The following is a 23433-nucleotide window of genomic DNA, read 5'->3' on the forward strand; positions in this document are numbered from 1 at the left end:
TTGTGGCTGGCTTCTTTTCTTAGAATCACATTTTCTTTCTTTTTTTTTTTTTTTAATGTTTTTATTTTATTTTTATGTGGTGCTGAGGATTAAACCCAGGGCTTCACACATGCGAGGCAAGTGCTTCTACCTCTGAGCTACAACCTCAGCCCATGGCTGCCATTCTTATTGGAGTGAGATGGTATCTTAGAGTAGTTTTAAGTTGCATTTCTCTGATTGCTAGAGACAATGAGCATTTTTTCATATATTTGTTGATTGATTGTATCCTCTTCTGAGAAGTGTCTGTTCAGATCCTTGGCCCATTTATTGATTGGATTGTTTTTGGTGCTTATCTTGTTGAGCTCTTTATATACCCTAGAGATTAGAGCTCTATCAGATGTGTGAGGGGTAAAAATTTGTTCTCAGGATGTAGGCTCCCTGTTCACCTCACAGATTATTTCTTTTGCTGAGAAAAAACTTTTCAGTTTGAATCCATCCCATTTGTTGATTCTTGTTTAATTATTGCACTGTAGGAGTCAAGGAAGTTGGGGCCTAATCCCACATTATGGAGATTAGGGTCTACTTTTTCTTCTGTTAGACTCAGGATCTCTGGTTTTATTCCTAGGTTCTTGATCCATTTTGAGTTGAGTTTTGTGCATGGTGAGAGATAGGGGTTTAATTTCATTTTGTTGCGTATGGATTTCCAGTATTCGCTGCAGCGTTTGTTCATTGAAGAGGCTATATTTTCTCCAATGCATGTTTTTGGTGCCTTTGTCTAATATAAGGTAATATGAATTGTAAAGCATTCCGCTGTCATATGTAAATAAAAATATTAACAAAATAAAAGAATATAAAGGACAATAAGTGTTGGCAAGGATGTGGGGGGAAAGGCACACTCATATATTGCTTGTGGGACAGCAAATTGGTGCAATCCATCTGGAAAGCAGTATGGAGATTTCTTAGAAAATTGGATAGGAACCACCATTTGACCCACCTATCCCATTCCTTGGTCTATACCCAAAGTCAGCATACTGTAGTAACACAGCCACATCAATGTTATAGCAGCTCAATTCACAATAGCTAAACTGTGGAAGCAACCTAGATGCCCTTAAACAGATGAATGGATAAAGAAGCTGTGGTATATATATATATATATATAATGGAATATTACTCAGCATTAAAAGAAAACAAAATTATGACATTTGCAGGTAAATGGGTGGAGCTGAAGAATATCATGCTAAGTGAAATAAGCCAATCCCAAAAAAACCAAAGGCTGAATGTTCTGATCAGTGGATGCTGATCCATAATGGGGGCGGGGCATGGGAAATGGAGGAACTTTGATTGTGCAAAGGGGGGGACGGGGAGGGGAGAGGGCATGGGAAAAGGAAAGATGGTGGAATGAGTGGACATCATGTTGGAATGGTGTGCACATTATGTACAACCAGAGAAATGAAAAGTTGTGCTGCAGTTGTGTATAATGAATTCAAATGCATTCAGCTGTCATATATACCTAATTAAAATTAATTAATTAATCTTAAAAAAAAGAAAGTCAAATAGCACATCTTGTTAAGTCAGTTGAATTTCTAAGTTGGTAACAGTTTTTCAGAATCTTAACTAAAGCAAAGTGCCTCTGATTTTAATAGTCTGTCAGAGGACCTTCCCACACACCCAAATCATTAGGTCTAGTCTAAATGGTTAATGTCAAAAATAAAGAATCAGCTTTTTTTTTTTTAAACCTTCATTATTTTTTTTATTGTTGATAGACATTTACTTATTTATTTGTTTGTTTATATGTGGAGCTAAGAATCGAATCCAGTGCTTCACACTTGCCAGGCAAGTGCACTGCCACGGAGCCATAATCCCAGCCCCAAGAATCAGCTTTTGTTTGTGTTGTTCACAGTGGAATCAGAAGGATTTTAAAAATTTTTGATGATTCAGATGTTTATCAGGGAAAAAAAAAAAACCCACATGTCTTTGGAGGATTGTTCATGTATTACTTTTTTATTATTGTCTTTTTTGAAATGACATTTTGTGCATCGATAGTATATGATACAAATAAAAGGATTTATAGATTTATAGCATTATAGAGCATGCAGACCTGAGTTTAGACTTACTTTTGTGAGCTTGTTGTAAAATGGTTTGTATAATGAATTGTGCTTTTTTCTCTGTTTGTTCTTCCTAATTAGCTCCTGGGCTATAGTGAAAAGCCGATAAATCTACAGATGTTTATTGGAACAGCAGATGATCGATACTTACGACCTCATGCATTTTACCAGGTGCATCGAATCACTGGAAAGACAGTTGCTACTGCAAGCCAAGAGATAATAATTGCCAGTACAAAAGTTCTAGAAATTCCACTTCTTCCCGAAAATAATATGTCAGCCAGGTATCTTGAAACATACTCCCAAATGGGCACTTCTTTCTTTTCCTGAAACAGCTTTCAAAAGGACATATATATATATATAGCTGGATATGGTGGTGCACACCAATAATCCTAGTGGGAGCCTGTGGTAGGAGGACAACAGGGCAAGTTTGAGGCCAGCCTCAGTAACTTAGCAAGACCCTGTTTCAAATTAAAAAACTGAAAATAAGTAGGGATGTAGCTCAGTGGTAAAGTACCCCTTGGTTTAGTCCCTACTACCTTTCATATATATGCACACACGTATACACAACATAATTATACACAGGTTATAATATGTCTATATATTACTTTCTTATGTAAAAATATAGTCATTGTTCCAAATTAACTGAATGATATTATATAAATAATTGTTAGCACATTTGCTACTAGTGGTGGCATATTTCCAAAAAGAAAATTCAATTTAGCATATGTTAGTGGATCATGAGCCACTAGCCAGGCATCATCTTAGGTAATAAAAATAAAAATATATCGACTTTCATCAATTACTCAGTGTAACAGAATGAACAATAAGTAAATAATTGCAATATAATTGTAATTGTTAAGTGTCCTATAAGAAAAACATTTGACTTTACCCCAGTTATCCCATTTGACTCATTACATACCTCCCCCTCTCCAAATGATGTGGCTAACCTTTGAATGAGAATTCAAGTAAGCATCTTTTTGCTCCAGGATCTTACTTTTCCATATAGCATCAGAAATACATTAGTATACAGTTTGCTGTCTGCTGAGGGAAATTTAAAACTTAGCTTTGAACTGTCTTTTTCTTAAGAGCTCAAAAAATTGCTCTGGTAGGGGTCAAGTGTGCAGGCATTGTTTTCATTCATTTCAGTGGATTGTCAAAGTACTATATATGAATCAAGTTTAAGTGAAAATCACTAGAAGCTTATTAGGCTTGCTCATTTTACTTGAGGGACAGTACAAAAAAGAGCCATATGAATACTCATTTAAATTTTTTTGAGATAGGGTCTTATTGTATTGCCCAGGCTAGTCTTGAACTTATGGTCTCAGATGATCCCTCTGCCTCAGCCTACAGTGCTGATACTACCTGTGTGCATCACCATGCCCAATTTGAATACTTATTTCTAATCTGAAGAATTACTGTTAAACATTTTCTTAGGTTGGTCACTGTTATATACACACATAAACTTCTTTCAACTTAAAAAAGTTGATGTTTCTTGATGGCATGGTAGGTTTTGCTTTACAGGCAACAGAAAACCTATAAAAACTTTTATCGTCTTTATTTTTGCTTTGCTTTCCAGAGAGTTCATGGTTAAGCTCAGTTATCATAATTGTAGTAATTTATTACAGTTTGGGGAGTATTTATTTCCTGTTCCTTATACTTCAAAATTTTTTGTTTTTCTTTTCTTGGCCTTATTTACATTATAAAATGCCTTATATCCTTTCTATAAATAACATACAAACCAATCAGTTAAAGGGGGAAAAAAAAGTACATGAGTTTCTGTGAAATAGTCTTAGGAAATTGGGAAAGGTTCAAATCCCAAATAGTGTGAAAAAATCAGAGTAGAGACAAAGCTGCAGGAACACCACTTTGACTAATAACAAGCAAATAGCTCTCTTGCCCCATCCTGCACATGCACACCTGAAGCATCTCTGGCTATTCTGTCTATTCTCCACTGATAGATTGGGGAGCAGGAATTATATAGGATCAGAGGCTTATGACAATATTGTACATATTGTAGAAAGCATTGAGTAAAGCCAGATGTGATGATACACATCTGTAATCCCAGCTACTTAGGAGGCTGAGGCAGGAAGCTAGGGCAAGTTGGAGGCTAGCCTGGGCAATGTAATTAGACCCTGTCTCAAAATAAAAAATAAAAAGTACTGGGGATGTAGCCAGTGGTAGTGGGTTCATTTGCCAGTATTAAGAAAAAGGATTGAGGGGCAACTGGGAAGTTACCCAAACCTAAGAAGCTTTTTCCATGGGGAATAGATAACAAAGAAGCTAATGCCAGATGATCCTGTTTTGCCCAGTAACTTAATACTAGGTAAGCTACTAACTGGGATAAGCTAGTATCCAAGCAACGTATTGAATGTAACTATATTATATTCAATCGTTGTAGTTTTAGACAGTGGGAAATATAAAATTCTAAGTGATAGATAAGACCATTGTTCAAAATAATTTATGTATAAGTGAGTCTTAGGTATGTATTAAATGGATTTACTGTTCTCTAAAGGCAATAAAGGTAGGAAGATTAGTAAATACTCCCCCAGTTTTACCTAGTTATCCCCAAACTTGGTTATTTCATGATTAAATCTCTTGTACATATAAGAATAAACTGTAAATCACAGAGCCATCCTACAAGGTACTTCAACATAGGATGCCAGTGTTCATTGCCTTACCTTCTCATAACTCCTTTCTGTTTTTAAAATTGGATAAGTACGGATGTGGCAAAGTTATACTGTGGTATAAAATAAAGACAGTTATAATTTTAAACAGAATTTAATACTTATTTTCATTGTTGTAAATGAATATTTCTATGGGTTTGTGGGGTTTTTTTGTGATTTGTTAGAATTTTAAGATAGTCATACATATATCTTTGTTTTTTGACGTGATTCTGCATAGATATTTCTGCCCTGACAAATTGACAGTACACATCTGTGTAATTTAGTTGTTTAGAAACACTCCTTATCAGTAAGCAAATAAAATTTTTGTATTTTTCTCCCTAGTATTGACTGTGCAGGTATTTTGAAACTTCGAAATTCAGATATAGAGCTTCGAAAAGGAGAAACTGATATTGGCAGAAAGAATACTAGAGTACGACTTGTGTTTCGCGTACACATCCCACAGCCCAATGGAAAAGTCCTTTCTCTGCAGATAGCTTCTATACCTGTTGAATGCTGTAAGTGAGATTGTGATATGTTTTAAGATGTTATTGAAAATAGTTTATTTTCTATTTTGCTTTTAATGTAATGTGTACATTAAAAGTATAAACTGAAAGTGTGTGTGGTGGCACATGCCTGAAATCCCAGTAATTTGAGAGGCTGAAGCAGGAGGATTGCAAGTTTAAAGCCAACCTCAGCAACTTAGTGAATTCCTAAGCAACTTAATGAACTTTGTCTCAAAAAATAAAAAGGGCTGGGGGTGTGGCTCAGTGGTTAAGCACCCATTAGTTGAATCCACGGTAAGGAAAAAAAAGTATGTTTAAATAATGACTGAGAAAAATTAGATTATGTTTCATGTACCTGTAAAGGTTAAAAAAAAAAAAAAAGTACTGTCACTAAAGTAACATGTATACACTTCTAAAAATTCATGATTGAAATGTGTACTTCATGTGTTTCAATTAATTGGTTATTTAGAAAACTATACAAAATACATGTACACCTGATGTTGCAATGATCATCTAAGTATTCTCTTGATAGAAGAATTATTTGGTGTTGTCCTCTAGTAGGTTTTTTAGATTTGTCTTCTGTTAGTTGTATGTAATACAGTTATACATTTTTGTACTAATATGCTTTTGGGAATTAGATTTGTAAATTTTAACAGATGATTGTATGGAAGAAATATATTAAAAATTTAGTTGGAAAAAGAAAAGATGAGATAAATGTATGGGAATAAAGGTGAAGTTGAAGATATTAAGTAGTCTAAGAAAATAATTTAAAGATATAACATTTTAATATATCCTTCCTTGTTTTTTAAACCAGCCATGTTCTTTCACTGTGAAAGCCTAATGAATTAATCCCTAAATTTACTTTTAATTTTATTTTGTAGCTTGAGCTTGTCTCATTTATGTGAAATCTTTAGACTAATATTTTGGTTTTTTTCCTCAACTGTTAAAAAAAAAAAAAAACAGCCCAGCGGTCTGCTCAAGAACTTCCTCATATTGAGAAATACAGTATCAACAGTTGTTCTGTAAATGGAGGCCATGAAATGATTGTGACTGGATCTAATTTTCTTCCAGAATCTAAAATAATTTTTCTTGAAAAAGGACAAGGTAAATAATATAAATTGATTGACTGTAAGGGGCAAAAGGATGAAATAAATTTAGATATTTAATTAACATTAATCACAAAATAATTTCTCTGACTCTACAGGCATCATTTATATACTAGATTTTATTATAAACCAAACATTTATTCAATTTCCATATAAATGTGGAATTATCTTTAAGCATGTCTTTTCCTTGACATTTCTGCTCTTAGGTACACATTCAAAGAATTTAAAACAAAAAAAATTTAAGTTACAGATGTTTTTAGCAACATTATTCATAATAACCAAAAATTAGAAACAACCCAGACAACACCTCAAATACTCAACAGTTGGCAAATGCATAATCAGAATGTGGCATATCCATTCAACGATAAAAATTAATGAATTAATAAAAATTAACCCATGATTCGGAATGGATGAACCTTGAAGTCGTGATATGGTACTTGAAAGAAGCTCACACAAAAGACCATATACTGTATAGTTCCATTTATACAAAATTTCCACAATAAATAATCTATGGACACCAAAACTAAGTTAATGGTTGTTCATAGTTGGAGAGGGTTGTCAATTTGAGTGACAACTGATATCTGCAGGGTTTCTTTGGGGGGCAAGAAAAAAAAAATCTTCTGAAATTAGAGACAGGGTCTCACTGAGTTGCTTATTACCTCGCTTTTGCTCAGGCTGGCTTTAAACTCACCATCCTCCTGTCTCAGCCTCCTGAGCCACTGGGATTACAGGCCAACCCTACTGCACCTGGCTGATTTGTATACTTTGAAAGGATGAAATTAGCCTGGAGGGCTGGCACACACCTGTAATCTCAGTGACTTGGGAGACTGAGGCAGGAGGAATGGCATTTCATGACCAGCCTTGCCAAGTTCAAGGTCAGCTTGTGCAATGTATCAAAATCCGGTCTCAAAGAATAAAAGGGGCTGAGGATTTAATTCAGTGGTGCACCTGTGGGTTTCATCCCCATTATCTCTCTCTTTTTTTCTCTCCCTCCTTCCCTCCCCAGTTTCTCTCTCTCTCCCCCCCCTCTCTTACACACACACACACAAGCACTCATGCATGCACATGCACACAGAAAGAAAGAGAAAAAAGAAATTTATAAGATGTGAATTATATTTATAGATTATGGGTTATATCAACTTTTGAAAAAGTAGAAGAACCCTGTGTTTATTGGGGAGTTTATTTTTATCCCTTAAGAATATTTAAAACACTTTTCCATCATTTGGTCTCCCCTCATCTTTAACAATAATTACAAATTACCACTCTTAAAAATAATATAAACAAATAGTTTATACCTATCGCCCCATTTAAGACATACAACTTGCAGCTGGGCTCAATGGTGAATGCCTGTAATTCTAGTGACTTGGGAGGCTGAGGCAGGAGGATCGTGTATTCGAAGCCAGACGCAGCAACTTAGTGAGGCCCTAAGCAACTCAGGAAGACCCTGTCTCTAATAAAATATAAAGAAGGGCTGGGGATGTGGCTCAGTAGTTAAGCACCCCTGTGTTCAATCCCTGGTACCAAATATATATTTATATATAATATATAAATTGCTGTTGGAGGGTTCTTGCCAGACTGTCTGAGTGGATCCTTTGCCTGAATTGATGCTTGCTTTTTCCTCTACAGTTTTATTTTATTTCCCTATTTTGGGATTCCATAATAGTACATATATTTTTCTGGGAAATGTTTATTTCAGAGGTCAACAATAAGATTGATCTACATCCATCAATGTAACTAGAATTTTTTCACATTCACTAATATATAGTTTTTACTGTTGAATATATTAAAGTTTATTATCCCTTTTCTTAGTGGGTATTTGAACTGTGTTCTTGTTTTAGCACTGCCAGCAGTAGCTTTCAGTGTTGTTATGAATGTTCTGGTCCTTATCACCTGGTGAATTAAATTTTTTTTAATGTAGTAAAATGGTATTCTGAACTTTGGTATGAAATTTCCTGATGTCTATTAAGAGTTTTATTGACAATTCATGTTGACTTTTTGTGCAATACCTATTCTTGTCATTGCCCATTTTTTTCTGCTGGGTTAGTTTTTCATTTATATAATCTAAATATTGAAGTGAGTTAGGGAAGTGTACCACATCTTTTCCCACTATCTGTGACAGAACAGCCATTATTTTCCAAAGATGGAGTGGGTTATCTGGTAAGGGAATGAATTTCCTTTCCATCATTTGAGGTATATGAGTGAATGCCATAAATTTGTGATACTACATACATAAAATTTTGTTAGTATACTTTCTGACTTAAATTGCTTTTAACTGAAATTGTTTCTTTCAACAGATGGACGACCTCAGTGGGAGGTAGAAGGGAAAATAATCAGGGAAAAATGTCAAGGGGTAAGAAATTCAATCTTTGTGTATATAAATTCAATCTTTGTGTACATAAAATAACCTTTAATATTTGATAGAATAAGTTATGTCACTGCATAGTATGCGATGCATTGTTTTTATTCTACTAGAAGTTGGATGATTAAAAAGCAGTTTCTCAGCCTGTTATCGTGGATGATTAAAAAGTTGTTGGATGATTAAAAAGCAGTTTCTCAGCCTGTTATGGTGGTAAATGTTTGTGGTTCCACCTATGTGGGAGGCAGAGGCAGGAGAATCACCTTAGCTCACGAATTTGAGATAGCCTGGGCACCATGACAAGTCCTCATCTCAAATAAATAAATAGCGACCTGGGGTTGTGGCTCAGTGGTAGAGCGCTTGCCTGGCACCTGCAGGGCGCTGGGTTCGATCCTCAGCACCACAAAAAAATAAAATAAAGGTATTGTGTCCGACTACAACCAAAACAACAAAATGTTAAAAAAAAATAAAGTAAAAGAATTTTTTTAAAATGGCGGGGTAGGAGTTTCTCCTTTAATGATTAAAGGGTTTGTCTTTATCAAAACTGAAGTATCCATGTAGTAAATCTCCAGATTACTTATATGACTGATTGACGTGTATAATTTTGTCTGATGGTAGAACCTTGTATTTAAGACTCATAAATTACTCTGAATTTAGCAGGTGCATTACGTTTTTAGTTCTGAGTGTAACACAATCTTTCTTTTCATGCTTCTTAGGCTCACATTGTCCTTGAAGTTCCTCCGTATCATAACCCAGCAGTTACAGCTGCAGTGCAGGTGCACTTTTATCTTTGCAATGGCAAGAGGAAAAAAAGCCAGTCTCAACGTTTTACTTATACACCAGGTATGAGGAGTTTTTGTGATGGTTTATTATAAGCTTGCTTTCATATTGAATAAAAATTTGCTCAATGGATACTATATTAGAATATTCAAAGTACTTTGATCATAATCAATAAAAATATCAACATATACCTGAATTTATATTGACTTTAAATTTTGTTTTTTAGTTGTAGATGGACACAATACCTTTATTTTACTCGTTTATTATTTTTATGTCATGCTAAGGATCAAACCCAGTGCCTCTCATGTGCTAGGCAAGCACTCTACCCCTGAGCCACAACCCCAGCTCTTCTTTGACTTTAAATATGAGATGTGCTGATAGTTAACTTGTAGTGATTTATTATTTTAAAAAAAAATCAAAAGATGAAATGTAAGTTTGAAGTTTATTTATTTATTTATTTATTTTATATTTATTTTTTAGGTATAGACAGACACAACACAATGCCTTTATTTTTATGTGGTGCTGAGGATCGAACCCGGTCTCGCCCATGCTAGGGGAGTGCTTGAGCGCTCTACCACTGAGCCACAATCCTAGCAAGTTTTTTTAGAAATTGTCAAAAATCATCAACCCTAGCTGGGTGTGGCAGCTTTAGAGCCTGAGGCAGGAGGATCACAAGCTCAAAGCCAGTCTCAGCAACTTAATGAGGTTCTGTCTCAAAATTAAAAAATAAAAAAAAGACTGGTGATGTGGCTTAGTGGTTAAGCGCCCCTGGATTCAGTCCCTGGTTACCCCACACACCTCACCCCCCCAAAAAAAGTCACCAACCCTAAATACCTTTGACTTGGGAGACTGAGGCAGGGCAATCACAAACTTGAGGCCAGCCTAGATAACTTAGTGGAACTTTGGGTCATGAATTCCCTTTGTAGCCATAGCACACAGAAAGACAGTGTGCCCATTTCATAATGCCTTCATCTTTTTTATTTTTTTAAATGGTTTTATTTGTTCTTTTTAGTTATATATTATAAGAGTAGAATGTATTTTGACATATTATACATAAATGGAGTATAAGTTCCCATTCTTATGGTTATAAATGATGTGGAGTTATACTGGTCATATATTCATATATGAACATAGGAAAGTAATGTCCAATTCATTCTACTGTTTTTCCTATTCCCATTCCCCTATCTTCCTTCATTCTCCTTTGTCTAATCCAAAGTACTTCCATTCTTCCCCCCTTGTTGTGTGTTAGAATGTGCATATCAGATGATGTTTTTATTTTAATCATAATGAAAAATTTCAGGGCTGGGGATGTTGATCAGAGGTAGAGTGCTTGTCTGCCATGCACAGAAAAAGAAAAATCTCTTGGATTTTCATTTGACAAACATCAGCTGTGTCATACTATGGGCTTTGGGGGCTGTAATGTTGATACCAGATTTTTTGATTTCACACACTAACAAAGAGATTTTGATACCTCTTTTTGTAGCAGTTCAAGTGTTGTAACTTTCCAGTTTTTTATTATGACACAAAAATATATGCAGTAATACATGCTGATGGTTGCATACTTGGAGAATAAATATTTATTGGTCTTTTCTATACTAGGAACTGTGCTAGTCACCAGGGCATATGATAATTTAAAAAATTGTGGTGATAAAATAGATAGTAGACTGTTTCAAAAAGTGAACAGTAACAACAGAAAACAAAGAAATCATAGTAAATTATCCATAACTTATTCTTGGAGAAACTTTTAGTTTATAGTAAGTGAGAAGAACAGTTATTTTTGAGAAGGTGCTGGTTTTTCATTTATCATGCATGTTTTTAATGGCCTGGTTATATTTCATTTATTGTCTATAAGGGCTACTTATATTCCCAAATCCAAAATCATTATTACTTGATAATGTTAGTATATTACTTGAATATAATATTTCAGATAGGGCTGGGGATGTGGCTCAAGTGGTAGCGCGCTCGCCTGGCATGTGCGTGGCGCTGGGTTCGATCCTCAGCACCACATACAAATAAAGATGTTGTGTCCACTGAAAACTAAAAAATAAATATTATTAAAAAAATAATAGTAATATTTCAGATAATTGAAAGATAGAATACAAATCTTTGAAAGCTAAAGATTTTGGTTAGCAATTTTGTTCATTCACTAATTGAGTAAGTATTTGGGTGGTAAAACCTGCTAGGTGGCAAAACCTGTCAGTCCTTTTTTGCATAGGACTTATGTCTAGTGGGACAAGTAGGACTTAGTAGGTAGGTAAATAAATACTAGCTAATTTGAATTCTGCTCAGTCTCTAACTTTGGAGCTTCCTATGTGGGAGTCCCCTTTCCACTTTGATTTCCAGGAAGCTATTGAAGCAACATACCTTCCCCTGAGGCCCAATAGAAGTTACTTGCACTAGAGGTATGATCTGAGCTCTAGTTTTGGAATAATGGGGCCTTGCAGGGTAGCGTTGGAGTCCAACTCTCATGTGTAACATTGTCTCTGGGAAAGGATATTCTGTATTCTAAGCAGTTGATTGGATAGCCTGTCTTTTGGATTGTGGTGGTTCTGATTGCAAGAGAAAGCATGCTGTAGAGTCAGGAGATCAGGTATTAGCTCTACCCCAGATAGTACTCACTGAATGTAAGTAAATTAATTTCAAATGGTTTTCAATTGTTTAAGTTGCTCCATTTCTCATATAAAGCTTTATGTAAAACCCAATATTATTAAAAAGAATAAAAGCTAACTAAACTGCACTCTTTGCGATGAAAGACAAAATGTAAAGCTTCCTGTATCTGAATGTTGCATTCACTGCCACATCCACTACTTGAAGGGATGTGTTAGGCTGCCAGTGGTTTGAAAACCACTAGACGAGTTAATGTTTTTCTTGAATGCCTGCATGCATTGATACTCTAAATTTGAGAATGAGTATATATAACACAAAAGATAGAGATAATTTGTTTCCAAAATTCAACTCATTCTAAATATTGTTAAGCTTCCTGTGTTAGTTTTTGTTTCTGTGACCAAAATACCTGCATAAACAACTTAAAGGAAGAAAACTGTATTTTGACTCATGGTTTCAGATGCTTCCCACTATGTTTGGCTCCATTGCTTTAGCCTTGAAGCAAGGTAAAATAACATCATGGTGTATGTGTGTGGTAAAGAAAAGCTCAAGGTGTTGGGGGAAGGGGGTTAGGACAAGATATAATCCTCAAGGGCACACTTCTGAGGACCCATTCTTTCTATTAGACTCTAATAATGCCTTCAGATCATTAACCCACTTATGAAATCAGATCCCTCACAATCCAGTCACTTCCCAAAAGCCCTCACTCTGAACAGTGTATTGGGGAGACCAGGCCTTCAACATGTGAGCTTTTGGGAGATATTCCAAATCCAAAACAGCAGTACCTTTAACTATCTTTTATCCAACCAAGAATAAATGACCATGGATGGGCCAGTGGTGAGGACTTCCATGGTTTGGTCATGTTGGAGTGTCAGCCCCTTATAGACAAAAAGAATAATAATTGATTTGGCAGAGCAGAACTAACATTCAATTTAGCAGAGCAAATCTCTCAATTTAAGTATGCAGATGTTGGTTAAAAGCATAAGAATAAGATTTGAATCATGTAGGGAAAAAAAAGTAGATGTTATACTGTAGTTTTCAGTCCCTTTGTATGGCCCCGCTCCAACCCCATACTGGGGATTGAACTCAGGGGCACTCGACCACTGAGCCATATCCCCAGCTCTATTTTGTATTTTATTTATTTAGAGATAGGGTCTTACTAAGTTGATTAGTGCGTCACTGTTGCTGAGGTTGACTGTAAATTAGTGATCTTCCTGCCTCAGCCTCCTGAGCCTCTGGGATTACAGGTGTGTGCCACTGCACCCTGCTTTGTCTGCTTTGTAGTCACAGTAAGCAACTATTCATGTAACCAAGGGATCTACTTCTGCCCTCAGAATTAAGGGATAAGAGTAGGCTTTCTTTTTTTTTTTTTAAACTATTTAGTGGCATTATACATCAACCCTCTAACAATGGTATAAGACAAGTTTCTTGTACATACATTTTCTTTTTTTAAAGAGAGAGAGAATTTTTTAATATTTATTTTCTAGTTTTCGGTGGACACAACATCTTTGTTTGTATGTGGTGTTGAGGATGGAACCCGGGCCGCACGCATGACAGGCAGGTGCGCTACCGCTTGAGCCACATCCCCAGCCCAAGAGTAGGCTTTCTTAATAGTCTCTCTCCTTAAGTAGAAATATAATTCTGGTTATAGGATTCATTGTAACTTTTCTGAGACCACAGTAGGAGCTGTAGTGGAGGAAAAAACAACAACAACAAAAAAAATTCTACTGGTTTAGGGACACAGTTCTAATTCTTCCAAGGTCAGAATAAAAGTCAATAGGTGAGAACTTAAGAAAAGTCAGGAACCAGTAGATATGGTGAACTTGAAACTCCTGAGCAAGAATCAGAAACAGGATAGAGGCCTGAACAGTGGTGCTCAGAAGCAACAAGATTGCTCATAACATTTCTCTCTGTCCTTGGTGTTCTTGTCTCATTGTTAGTGATGGGGTTAGCTTTGCCAGATTTAGAGCTTACTGCAGGTCAATCATGAGCGCATTATATTATTGTTAGGATGTCAGCATAAAATGCAGAATTCAAATACTCCTCTAAACAAGCATTCATTTCTCTCTTTTTCAGTGAGATGTACTATCAGCTAACCAATTTTTAGCCTAAACAAAAGACTCTAAATTGAACATCAAATTCCTGAACTAACTAAATGACTTTGAATAGAAACAAACTTTTCAATCCTCAGATTGAGACCATGATTGTGTGAAGAGACTTGTATTGGGCAGGAGTTTTATAGATAGTCACATGAGGTTTGACCTTGATTTAGGTCTCTTATCTTCTTCTGACATTAAATGAAGTTCTTTTATTTTGTGACGATCGTGAAAATTTTAATTATGTTAGCTAGAATTATAACCCGAAAAGAGCAATGAAATAATAATTACTTTTATTTTTTAAAAATATCATTATTATTTTGGTGGTACTGTTGATCATATCCAGGGGTTTAGTATCACTGAGCTACACCCTCAGCCCTTTTTATTATTTAAAACAGAGTGTCACTAAGTAGCTGTGACTGGCTTTGTCCTTTTCATGTCTCTTCAATAGGAGACTTGAAGCGGGTAATTTTTAGAAAACTAGATAAACAGTACTTGTTAAGGGAAATATTAAAATCAGTTTACTGGTAGTTAATTTGGAAGCTGATTTTATATGCTCATTAAACAAAATAAAATCATTAATTCCTACTATGAGAGATCTTTTCATCAGGAAGATTCATCCTAAATCATGGATATACTGCTTGATGTGATAAATAATAATGGTTGGTATTCATAGCCTCTGCTTGCTTGATGGAATGGTAAATCGAAATCTTTATAATACAGTGTACTACATAAAAGGTATGGACTTTGGAGGCAGAAAAATCTGGTTCAGATATTTTTAATGCCACTTAACCTGCTGTAAGACCTTGGTGTCTTTAATCTCCTTTTCATTATACTCATCCTATAAGGTAAGGAAATAATCTCGTAAAGGTTGTCTTGAAGTAAGTTAGCATCTTTCAGTTGCACGGGATAGAAATCCAATTTAGACTGTCTTAAAGAGAACTTACTGGCCCATGTAATTAGGTTAACCAGAAGACTGGCTTTTTAAGCATGGTTCAGCTGAAACAGTGTTGTCTCAGGCTCAGGCTTTCTCTTTTTTGTTTTAACACTGCTTTTTTTCCTCTCCTTTTGGCTCATTCTCTGGAAAGCTCTCACCAGATGGCATTTCTAGGTTTGATCTTGTTAATAGCAATCCTAGATTAAAGAGCTGGCATGTGCAAGTGTGTGCATGCACACACATACACATAACACATATACCTATATGTCTCAATTTAGATGATCATATTCAGATCTAGCCAGGTACAGTGGTGCACGCCTATAATCCCAGTGGCTTGGGAGGCTGAGGCAGGAGGATCGCTAGTTCAAAACCAGCCTTAGCAAAAGCCAGGCAATAAGCAACTCAGTGTTGTTCCCCCCCCCCCCGCCCCCACTACAGCTCTAAATAAAATATGAGTAGGGCTGGGGATGTGGCTCAGTGGTTAAAACTGAATTCAACCCCTGGGATAACCCCACCCCCACCCCGAGAAAAAAAGAACAAAATAAATCTCTAGTCTAATTCTGTTGAGTTTTGGGGTTCTGCATATATTCTGGATATTGAGCCCTTTTCAGATATAGTGATAGGTTTCAGATCAAGGATTCCAAATTCAGTGCTTTATTAAGCCATAGGGTTTAATTTTTTCTTCATTTATTTTTGGATAGGTAATATATACAAAGTGAAAAACATTAAAAGGCATAAAAAGTATATGGTAAAAAGTAAATCTCCTTCCTGCTTCTGTCTTTCTGTCCTTTCCCAGTAGTGAATATAACACTTAATGGTTTCTTGTGCATCTTCTTAGAGATATCCATACATATACAAACATTTGTATATGTATATATACACTCAGTGTTTTACATAAAATGCCCTTCTCTGAAGGTATTTGAGTTTGCCATTCCCCGCTTGGATACATATTACATTTATATAACTTAAAATGAAGGTCTGCCATAATTATTTTATGTATTGCATAATAACATAGTTTTGATCATTTTCTTTTCAGTTTTGATGAAGCAAGAACACAGAGAAGAGATTGATTTGTCTTCAGTTCCACCTTTGCCTGTGCCTCATCCTGGCCAGACCCAGAGGCCTTCCTCAGATCCAGGGAACCCACGTGACTTTTTACTGTCAGCACAGAGAGGCTTGGTTTGTCCCATTCAGCAAGCATATGCCTCTATGGTAACCTCATCCCATCTACCACAGTTGCATTGTAGAGAGGAGGGAGCAGGTAAAGAGCAGCATATGCTACCTTCTTCAGTTGTGCACCAGCCTTTTCAAGTTACACCAACATCTCCTGTGGGGTCTTCCTATCAGTCTATGCAAACTAATGTTGTGTATAATGGACCAACTTGTCTTCCTGTTAATGCTGCCTCTAGTCAAGAATTTGATCCAGTTTTGTATCAGCAGGATGCAGCTCTTCCTAATTTAGTAAATCTTGGCTGTCAACCGCTATCATCCATACTATTTCATTCTTCAAATGCAGGCTCAACAGGGCATATCTTAGCACATACACCTCATTCTGTGCAAACCTCGCCTCATCTGCAATCAATGGGATACCATTGTTCAAATATAGGACAAAGACCTGTTTCTTCTCCGGTGGCTGACCAAGTTATTAGTCAGCCTTCCCCTCAGTTGCAGCATATAACATATGGTCCTTCACGTTCAGGGTCTGCTACAACAGCTTCCCCAGCAGCCTCTTGTTCCTTGGCTAGTTCACCACTTTCTGGGCCACCGTCCCCTCAGCTGCAGTCTATGCCTTATCAATCTCCTAGCTCAGGAACTGCCTCATCACCATCTCCAGCCACCAGAATACATTCTGGACAGCACTCAACTCAAGCACAAAGTACAGGTCAGGGAGTTCTTTCTGCACCTTCATCAATAATATGTCACAGTTTGTGCGATCCAGCATCATTTCCACCTGATGGGACAACTGTGAGCATTAAGCATGAACCTGAAGATCAGGAACCTAACTTTTCAACCATTGGTCTACAAGACATCACTTTAGATGATGGTAAGTCCATCTATATGGGATTTTTTTTTTTTTTGTATGTGTTTGTGTGCTCACATGCGCGCATGTGTATGTATGTGTGTGAATGTGGGGTGAGGTGGAGTTACTGGGGATTGAACCCAGGATTTCACACATGCTAGGCAGGCATTCCACCACTGAGCTATATCCTCAGTCCTCATCTGTGTGTTCTTAAAGGAATGAAAATTCAGAAACTTCTCCAAGAGTCATGAAATAGTTACTGTGAATTATTTATTGGCGTAAATAAGTAAATTGCTATTACTAGAAATACATATTAATATATAACTTTGACCATCAGTAGGAAAATCTATACTTTGAATTGATATACCACTAGTATTTATTGATGAATTAGGGCATCCTTTGAAAATATAATAAAATCACAGTAGCTAGAGAATGGAATTCAGGAGCATTAATTCAGTGAACATTGCTGAATAATACCGTCTATTGCAAGAAATGGAACTAGATTCAGAGAATACTAGGAATATACTCAGGTAGAATTCCTGTCCTTGCAGAGACTCATACAAGTGTCCTTCCTGCTCCCCTGTGGTCATGATAGCTTGCCGAGTCAGGGAATGGTGATGTTTGGTTTGCTGTTGCTACTACCGACTGTTGGCATGGAAATAAATTTATTTATTTATTTATTTTTTTAGGAGTAGCGTCTTTAATGGGTTCCGCCCCCAATGCCCGCCAAGCTGCCCTTCTAAATTTTATTTTTATTAATGTATTTGGTATACAAATTTCTGATTTTGTGAAATCATTCAGTTAGAGAACTATAGGATAATTAATCATTTCAATAATCAGAGTTTCCCAAAGATAGAATTTTCAGGTCATAATTTTATAGCTTATTCTTGGCTTTGCTATTTACATAAAATGAAATTTTGTATATGTATTCAGTTAAAGCTACCTTAGAAATGGAAGTATGTCTGGGAAAGCATGATTCTGTGACTAGGGAATGAATGGTACAATAGAGAATGGTTTTCAAGGCATGAATGTTGGAACATCCCTAGATAAGAGAACCACACCAAAAACTAGCATAGCAATTTCCTATTCATTATCTAACCCCGACCTTACCATTCCTCTACTTCTGAGGTAAATAGTGAAATTCCAAAGGTCACACCACTAGTAAGCGTCAGAGCTGAGACTTTGATTCAGGTTTTTTTTTTTTTTTTTGGTCTATTTCTTGTGGTGCTAAAGCAGGTTTCTGAATTTTTAAAAAATATCTGGATAGTTAGGGACATTCTTAGGACTATGTGTGCAAAATTTCACTGCATGAACACATGTTGACAGCTGCATCTGATATGTCACACTTGCAGGATCTGGTATTAAACATCTTGCTGTGCTGTGTCTGCACAACTGGCGTAAATGTCACTGCTTACTTATGAAGCCTGGAGATATACACAGAAGATACTACCACTTTTATGCTAAACAAATTTGAAATAAAGGCTTTTCCATATATACACAGGCTTTTTAAATGTTATCTATACTTTCTTTAGGCAGTTTTAAACTTATTTTTCATAGTGCTTTTCACCCCTAAACCTTGGGTAAGATCTTATCCTCATCACTCATTTGTGTTTTAACTGAAGATATGAGATTTATTGAGCAGGTTTCTAATGGTATTTCAATTCTTTTTTTTTTTTTTTAATAAAACAAACGAAGATACTTTTCCTTCTAAAAAGAGACCAAAGCCTAGAACCTATTTATTACAGATTGAGTGATATGAAAAGAGGGGCACAAAAAATTAAAATTTCTAGAAAAGGTTTTATGAAAATTGATTTCACCTTTTGAATATATGAAGATGTATTGCAAAAATAGAACATCTGGAGAGATGGGGTCTGAGGGCATTATATAAAAGCAATTTTATTTTTGCTTCATTCATTATATAGGGGACGTGATCAAGAAAGTTTTCAGATTGTAGCTTCACAGAGGACAGGGACTGGCTATTGAATTCTCTCATTGCCACCCATCAGAGGATTTGATACAAACTCAGTCATGTCAAGCACTAATTAGAAAAAACTAAATGTATTCTGTGCACCTTGGATTATTTGCTATATGTCTATGTTTGTGAGTATGTGTGCATGCGCATACACACACTTTTTTTTTTTTTTTTTTTTCAGTGTTGGGAATTGAAACCATAGTCTTACATATGCTAGCCTAGTACCCTACCACTGAGCTATGTTCCCAGCCCCTTGCTAAGTTGCCAGGGCAGGCTTCAAAATTGCGATCCTCCTACCTCAGCGTACTGATTTGGCCAGCATCCTGATTTTATTATAAAATCAGTGACATTTAGAAGAGAAGATATGAGTGCATCTGGAAATATTCTAATAACACTTGATAGATGATGAAGAATGAGTCTTACACAGAGCCTAAGGTACACAGTGTTATATACTTGAGTTAATGGCAGAGAGTAAAGATTTAACACCCAGGTCTCCTGATTCTAGGAGTTCAGCAATCATGTTTATAATTAGCCTATGGGTTGAGGTGTTAGAGTGAGTATGGAACATACAGAATAAGTGAAAGAAAATGCCATTTTCATACTGGTGAGTGAAGCTCAGTGGTAGAGCACTTGCCTTGGCATGACCCTGGATTTGATCACTAGAATCACAAAGCAAATGAACAGACAAAAAACATAAATGTCATTTTCTCCATAGATGCTTGTTTTGTGAGAGGGGCTAGGACCATCTTTAATGTAATTCTCAGTATTAGATGAAGTTTTAAATGTTCTCTATTTCATCCTCTTCTACCAGAGGAGCACTTTAGTGTTCTTTGTGATATTATATTCCTTTGGGTTCCTTTGGAACGTCTCAAAGCCTCTGAAGTTCTACTATTCTTCTAGTTTTATGTGGACTCTGATGCCTCTGGAATCATGCAGAATTAATTGAATCCTTCTCTTCACTGATGTTTAAGTTTATTTTCACAATGCGATATCCAGAGGGAACATACTCTAATCAGTTCAGTATAGGTTAGGATCATCACCTTACTTCTTCAGAAGACTAACATTATGTCTTGAGATCATGGGATTTTCTTAGCTTCATTGTGCTGTTAATTTAAATTGTGAGTTATAATTATTTTCAAACTCACCCCCCTTTGTTTGAATCAAAGACTAAACTTTACAGTTATTCTCATTCAGTTTCATTGAGGTGGTTTTGACCCCTCAAAACAACTTTCCAAGCTTAAAAGAGTTCCAGAAGCATTTGTGTTTAATAGACGTATGGTTCCTGCTTCAGGGAGCATACCTTAGGGGTAATAACAGCTGGACTTTAACCCAGCAGTTCTCTTTCAGTCAGTCCCCTTGGAAGGCTGTAGTCTATACTCATTCAAGGCATTATTCAAAACTAATTTTGATACTTGCCTTTATTTTTTTTTTCCTTAGCTCCCTTCATATATCATTGTCTGACCTTGAAAAGTGTGTTCTATAGCATCAGATTATCAATGAGTTTCTATTCATGCTATAATTGGTATGCTTAGAACTGTAATTTTTTCATAAACTTCTCTGCATTATGATGTATTTACCCTACTTTTGGGACCAAAGATTTAACCACGTATTTTATAATGTAGAAATTGTCATGGTTATGTTTTAAAGATTACACTATTGTAAAACTAGACAGTCTTAGACCATTAAATGTAGGCCCATTTAATTTGTGATTGAGCTAACTGAGTCCTATTACAACTTTCCATTAGAGTCCTTTCTCGAATCCCATTTGTCCTCCTTTGTTCACAGACTAACAGAGCTGCAGCTGCAGCTTTTTATCAGAGAAGAGGTTGCATGTTAAATATAGCCTGACCTGCTGGCTGTGGTGAAAACTGACACTGCCACTTGTGGGTTCTGTGTAGCAACATGCTGATCCTGACATGTAGGGCAACTGCAAATTTGACAGTAAATGGGGTCTCTAGATATGACCTTAGCTGTTTCAGTTCTGTGTGTAAGTGACAAATAGAAAAACCTGCTTTTAAGTAGATTTTTTTTTTTTTTAAAGCAAGGAAATGATAAACCCATGATCTAAATGGTTACTTAATGGGGGAAGCAGGAAGCTTGTGTGAGGGAGGAACAGAGAGGTAATTATGTCAGCATTTTGGTGCACCTGTTAGATAGTAGTTTCACTAGTGTTTACATATTTATATAAATAATTATATTTAAATAAAATATGCCATGCACAGCTAATAGGGAGAGAGTATCATGAATGAAGTTATTATAGTTAATCTACTTCTGGGTACTGGAGAAGAGGGGAAAAGATAGTTAATAACTGAACTATCTCTTTTAAGTGTGACACTGGCTCCTCTTTCAGGAAACATAAATGTACCATCCAGCCTTAGACATATTTATGATGAATAATTCCAGAGACTGAAAAGTCCCATAAGTAATGTCATGTAGGTTTGGATTCTGGCTTATGCAGAGTATTCAAGACCTTAGACACTACTATCCTGGTATATACAATAAGAAACATTAATTTTTAGATCCAATGAAGAAAAAAGATATTTTATATCAAGTGTGTCTTTGTATCTTTATAGACACAATTATTCTACACCTTTAAAAATAAATGTTTTACAATGTGAGCAACAAATTTTTCTTTTAATTAACTTTATATTAAAATTTATACGTAAGCTAGGAAAAAATCCAAGAAAGGCCACTGTTAAATAAATAGCACATGAACCAGGTGTGGTGGCACACACCTATAATCCCAGCTGCTTGGGAGGCTAAGCAAAGAGGATCACAAAATTGAGGCCATTCTGGGCAATGTAGTAGTGAGACTCTGGCTTAGTGTAAAGTAAGAAAGAATGCGGATGTAGCCCAATGCTTGAAGGCTTGCTTAGAATATTAAAGCCCTGGGTTCAATTTCTACTTACTTAGCATACTTGAAGCCTTGGGTTCAATCCCTAGTTTGTATGTGGAAGGGGTGGACAGACATATAACAAGTCTGCAAAATATTTATTTAAAAAATTATTGCTGGTGATGCACGCCTGTAATCCCGGCTACTCAGGAGGCTGATGCAGGAGGATCTTGTTCAAAACTAGCCTTGGCAATTTAGCGAGGCCCTAAGCAAGTCAGTGAGACCCTCTGTCTAAAAAATAAAATAGAAAAAAGAGTTAGGGATGTGGCTCAGTGGTTAAGTGCCCCTAGATTCACTCCCTAGTACCAAACAAACCAAAACAAAAATTTCAATTATAATTACTATTTCTCAGCAAGAGAAACAATAAGAGAGGTAAATAGGGAGCCTATATCCTGGGAACAAATTTTTACTCCTCACACTTCAGATAGAGCCCTAATATCCAGAGTATACAAAGAACTCAAAAAATTAGACAATAAGAAAACAAATAACCCAATCAACAAATGGGCCAAGGACCTGAACAGACACTTCTCAGAGGAGGACATACAATCAATCAACAAGTACATGAAAAAATGCTCACCATCTCTAGCAGTCAGAGAAATGCAAATCAAAACCACCCTAAGATACCATCTCACTCCAGTAAGATTGGCAGCCATTATGAAGTCAAACAACAACAAGTGCTGGCGAGGATGTGGGGTAAAGGGTACTCTTGTACATTGCTGGTGGGACTGCAAATTGGTGCGGCCAATTTGGAAAGCAGTATGGAGATTCCTTGGAAAGCTGGGAATGGAACCACCATTTGACCCAGCTATTTCCCTTCTCGAACTATTCCCTAAAGACATTAAAAGAGCATACTATAGGGATACTGCTACATCGATGTTATAGCGGCACAATTCACAATAGCTAGACTGTGGAACCAACTAGATGCCCTTCAATAGATGACTGGATTAAAAAATGTGACATTTATACACAATGGAGTATTACTCTGCACTAAAAAATGACAAAATCATGGAATTTGCAGGGAAATGGATGGCATTAGAGCAGATTATGCTAAGTGAAGCTAGCCAATCCCTAAAAAACAAATGCCAAATGTCTTCTTTGATATAAGGAGAACAACTAAGAACAGAGCAGGGAGGAAGAGCATTAGAAGAAGATTAACATTAAAACAGGGAGGAGAAGTGTGAGGGAAAGGAAGAGAGAAGGGAAATTGCATGGAAATGGAAGGAGACCCTCATTGTTATACAAAATTACATATAAGAGGAAGTGAGCGAAAGGGGAAAAAAACAAGGGAAAACAAAACAATGAATTGCAGTAGATGGCGTAGAGAGAGAAGATGGGAGGGGAGGGGAGGGGGGATAGTAGAGGATAGGAAAGGCAACAGAACACAACAGAGACTAGTATGGCAGTATGTAAAAAAGTGGA

At 36.2% G+C, this 23433-nt stretch overlaps 1 protein-coding gene across 4 annotated transcripts in view; it reads left to right on the forward strand.

Moving 5' to 3' along the window:
- The window catches only part of Nfatc3 (nuclear factor of activated T cells 3), a 101183-nt gene that overhangs the window by 60212 nt on the left and 17538 nt on the right, over nt 1–23433 (forward strand). For 3 of the 4 annotated variants that reach the window (XM_046434688.2, XM_046434689.2, XM_046434690.2), the window contains exons 4-9: nt 2166–2365; nt 5090–5262; nt 6214–6354; nt 8651–8706; nt 9429–9555; nt 16166–17173. In XM_046434688.2, coding sequence (XP_046290644.1) covers nt 2166–2365; nt 5090–5262; nt 6214–6354; nt 8651–8706; nt 9429–9555; nt 16166–17173 — 1705 coding nt within the window. The remainder of the gene's footprint in view (nt 1–2165; nt 2366–5089; nt 5263–6213; nt 6355–8650; nt 8707–9428; nt 9556–16165; nt 17174–23433) is intronic. The other variant, XM_058575846.1, reaches the window with a different exon arrangement.

This window comes from Marmota monax, unplaced genomic scaffold (assembly GCF_021218885.2).
Source record: "Marmota monax isolate L192 unplaced genomic scaffold, Marmota_monax_Labrador192_F-V1.1 WCK01_AAM20220418_F8-fsc00024, whole genome shotgun sequence".
Taxonomy (NCBI): domain Eukaryota; kingdom Metazoa; phylum Chordata; class Mammalia; order Rodentia; family Sciuridae; genus Marmota; species Marmota monax.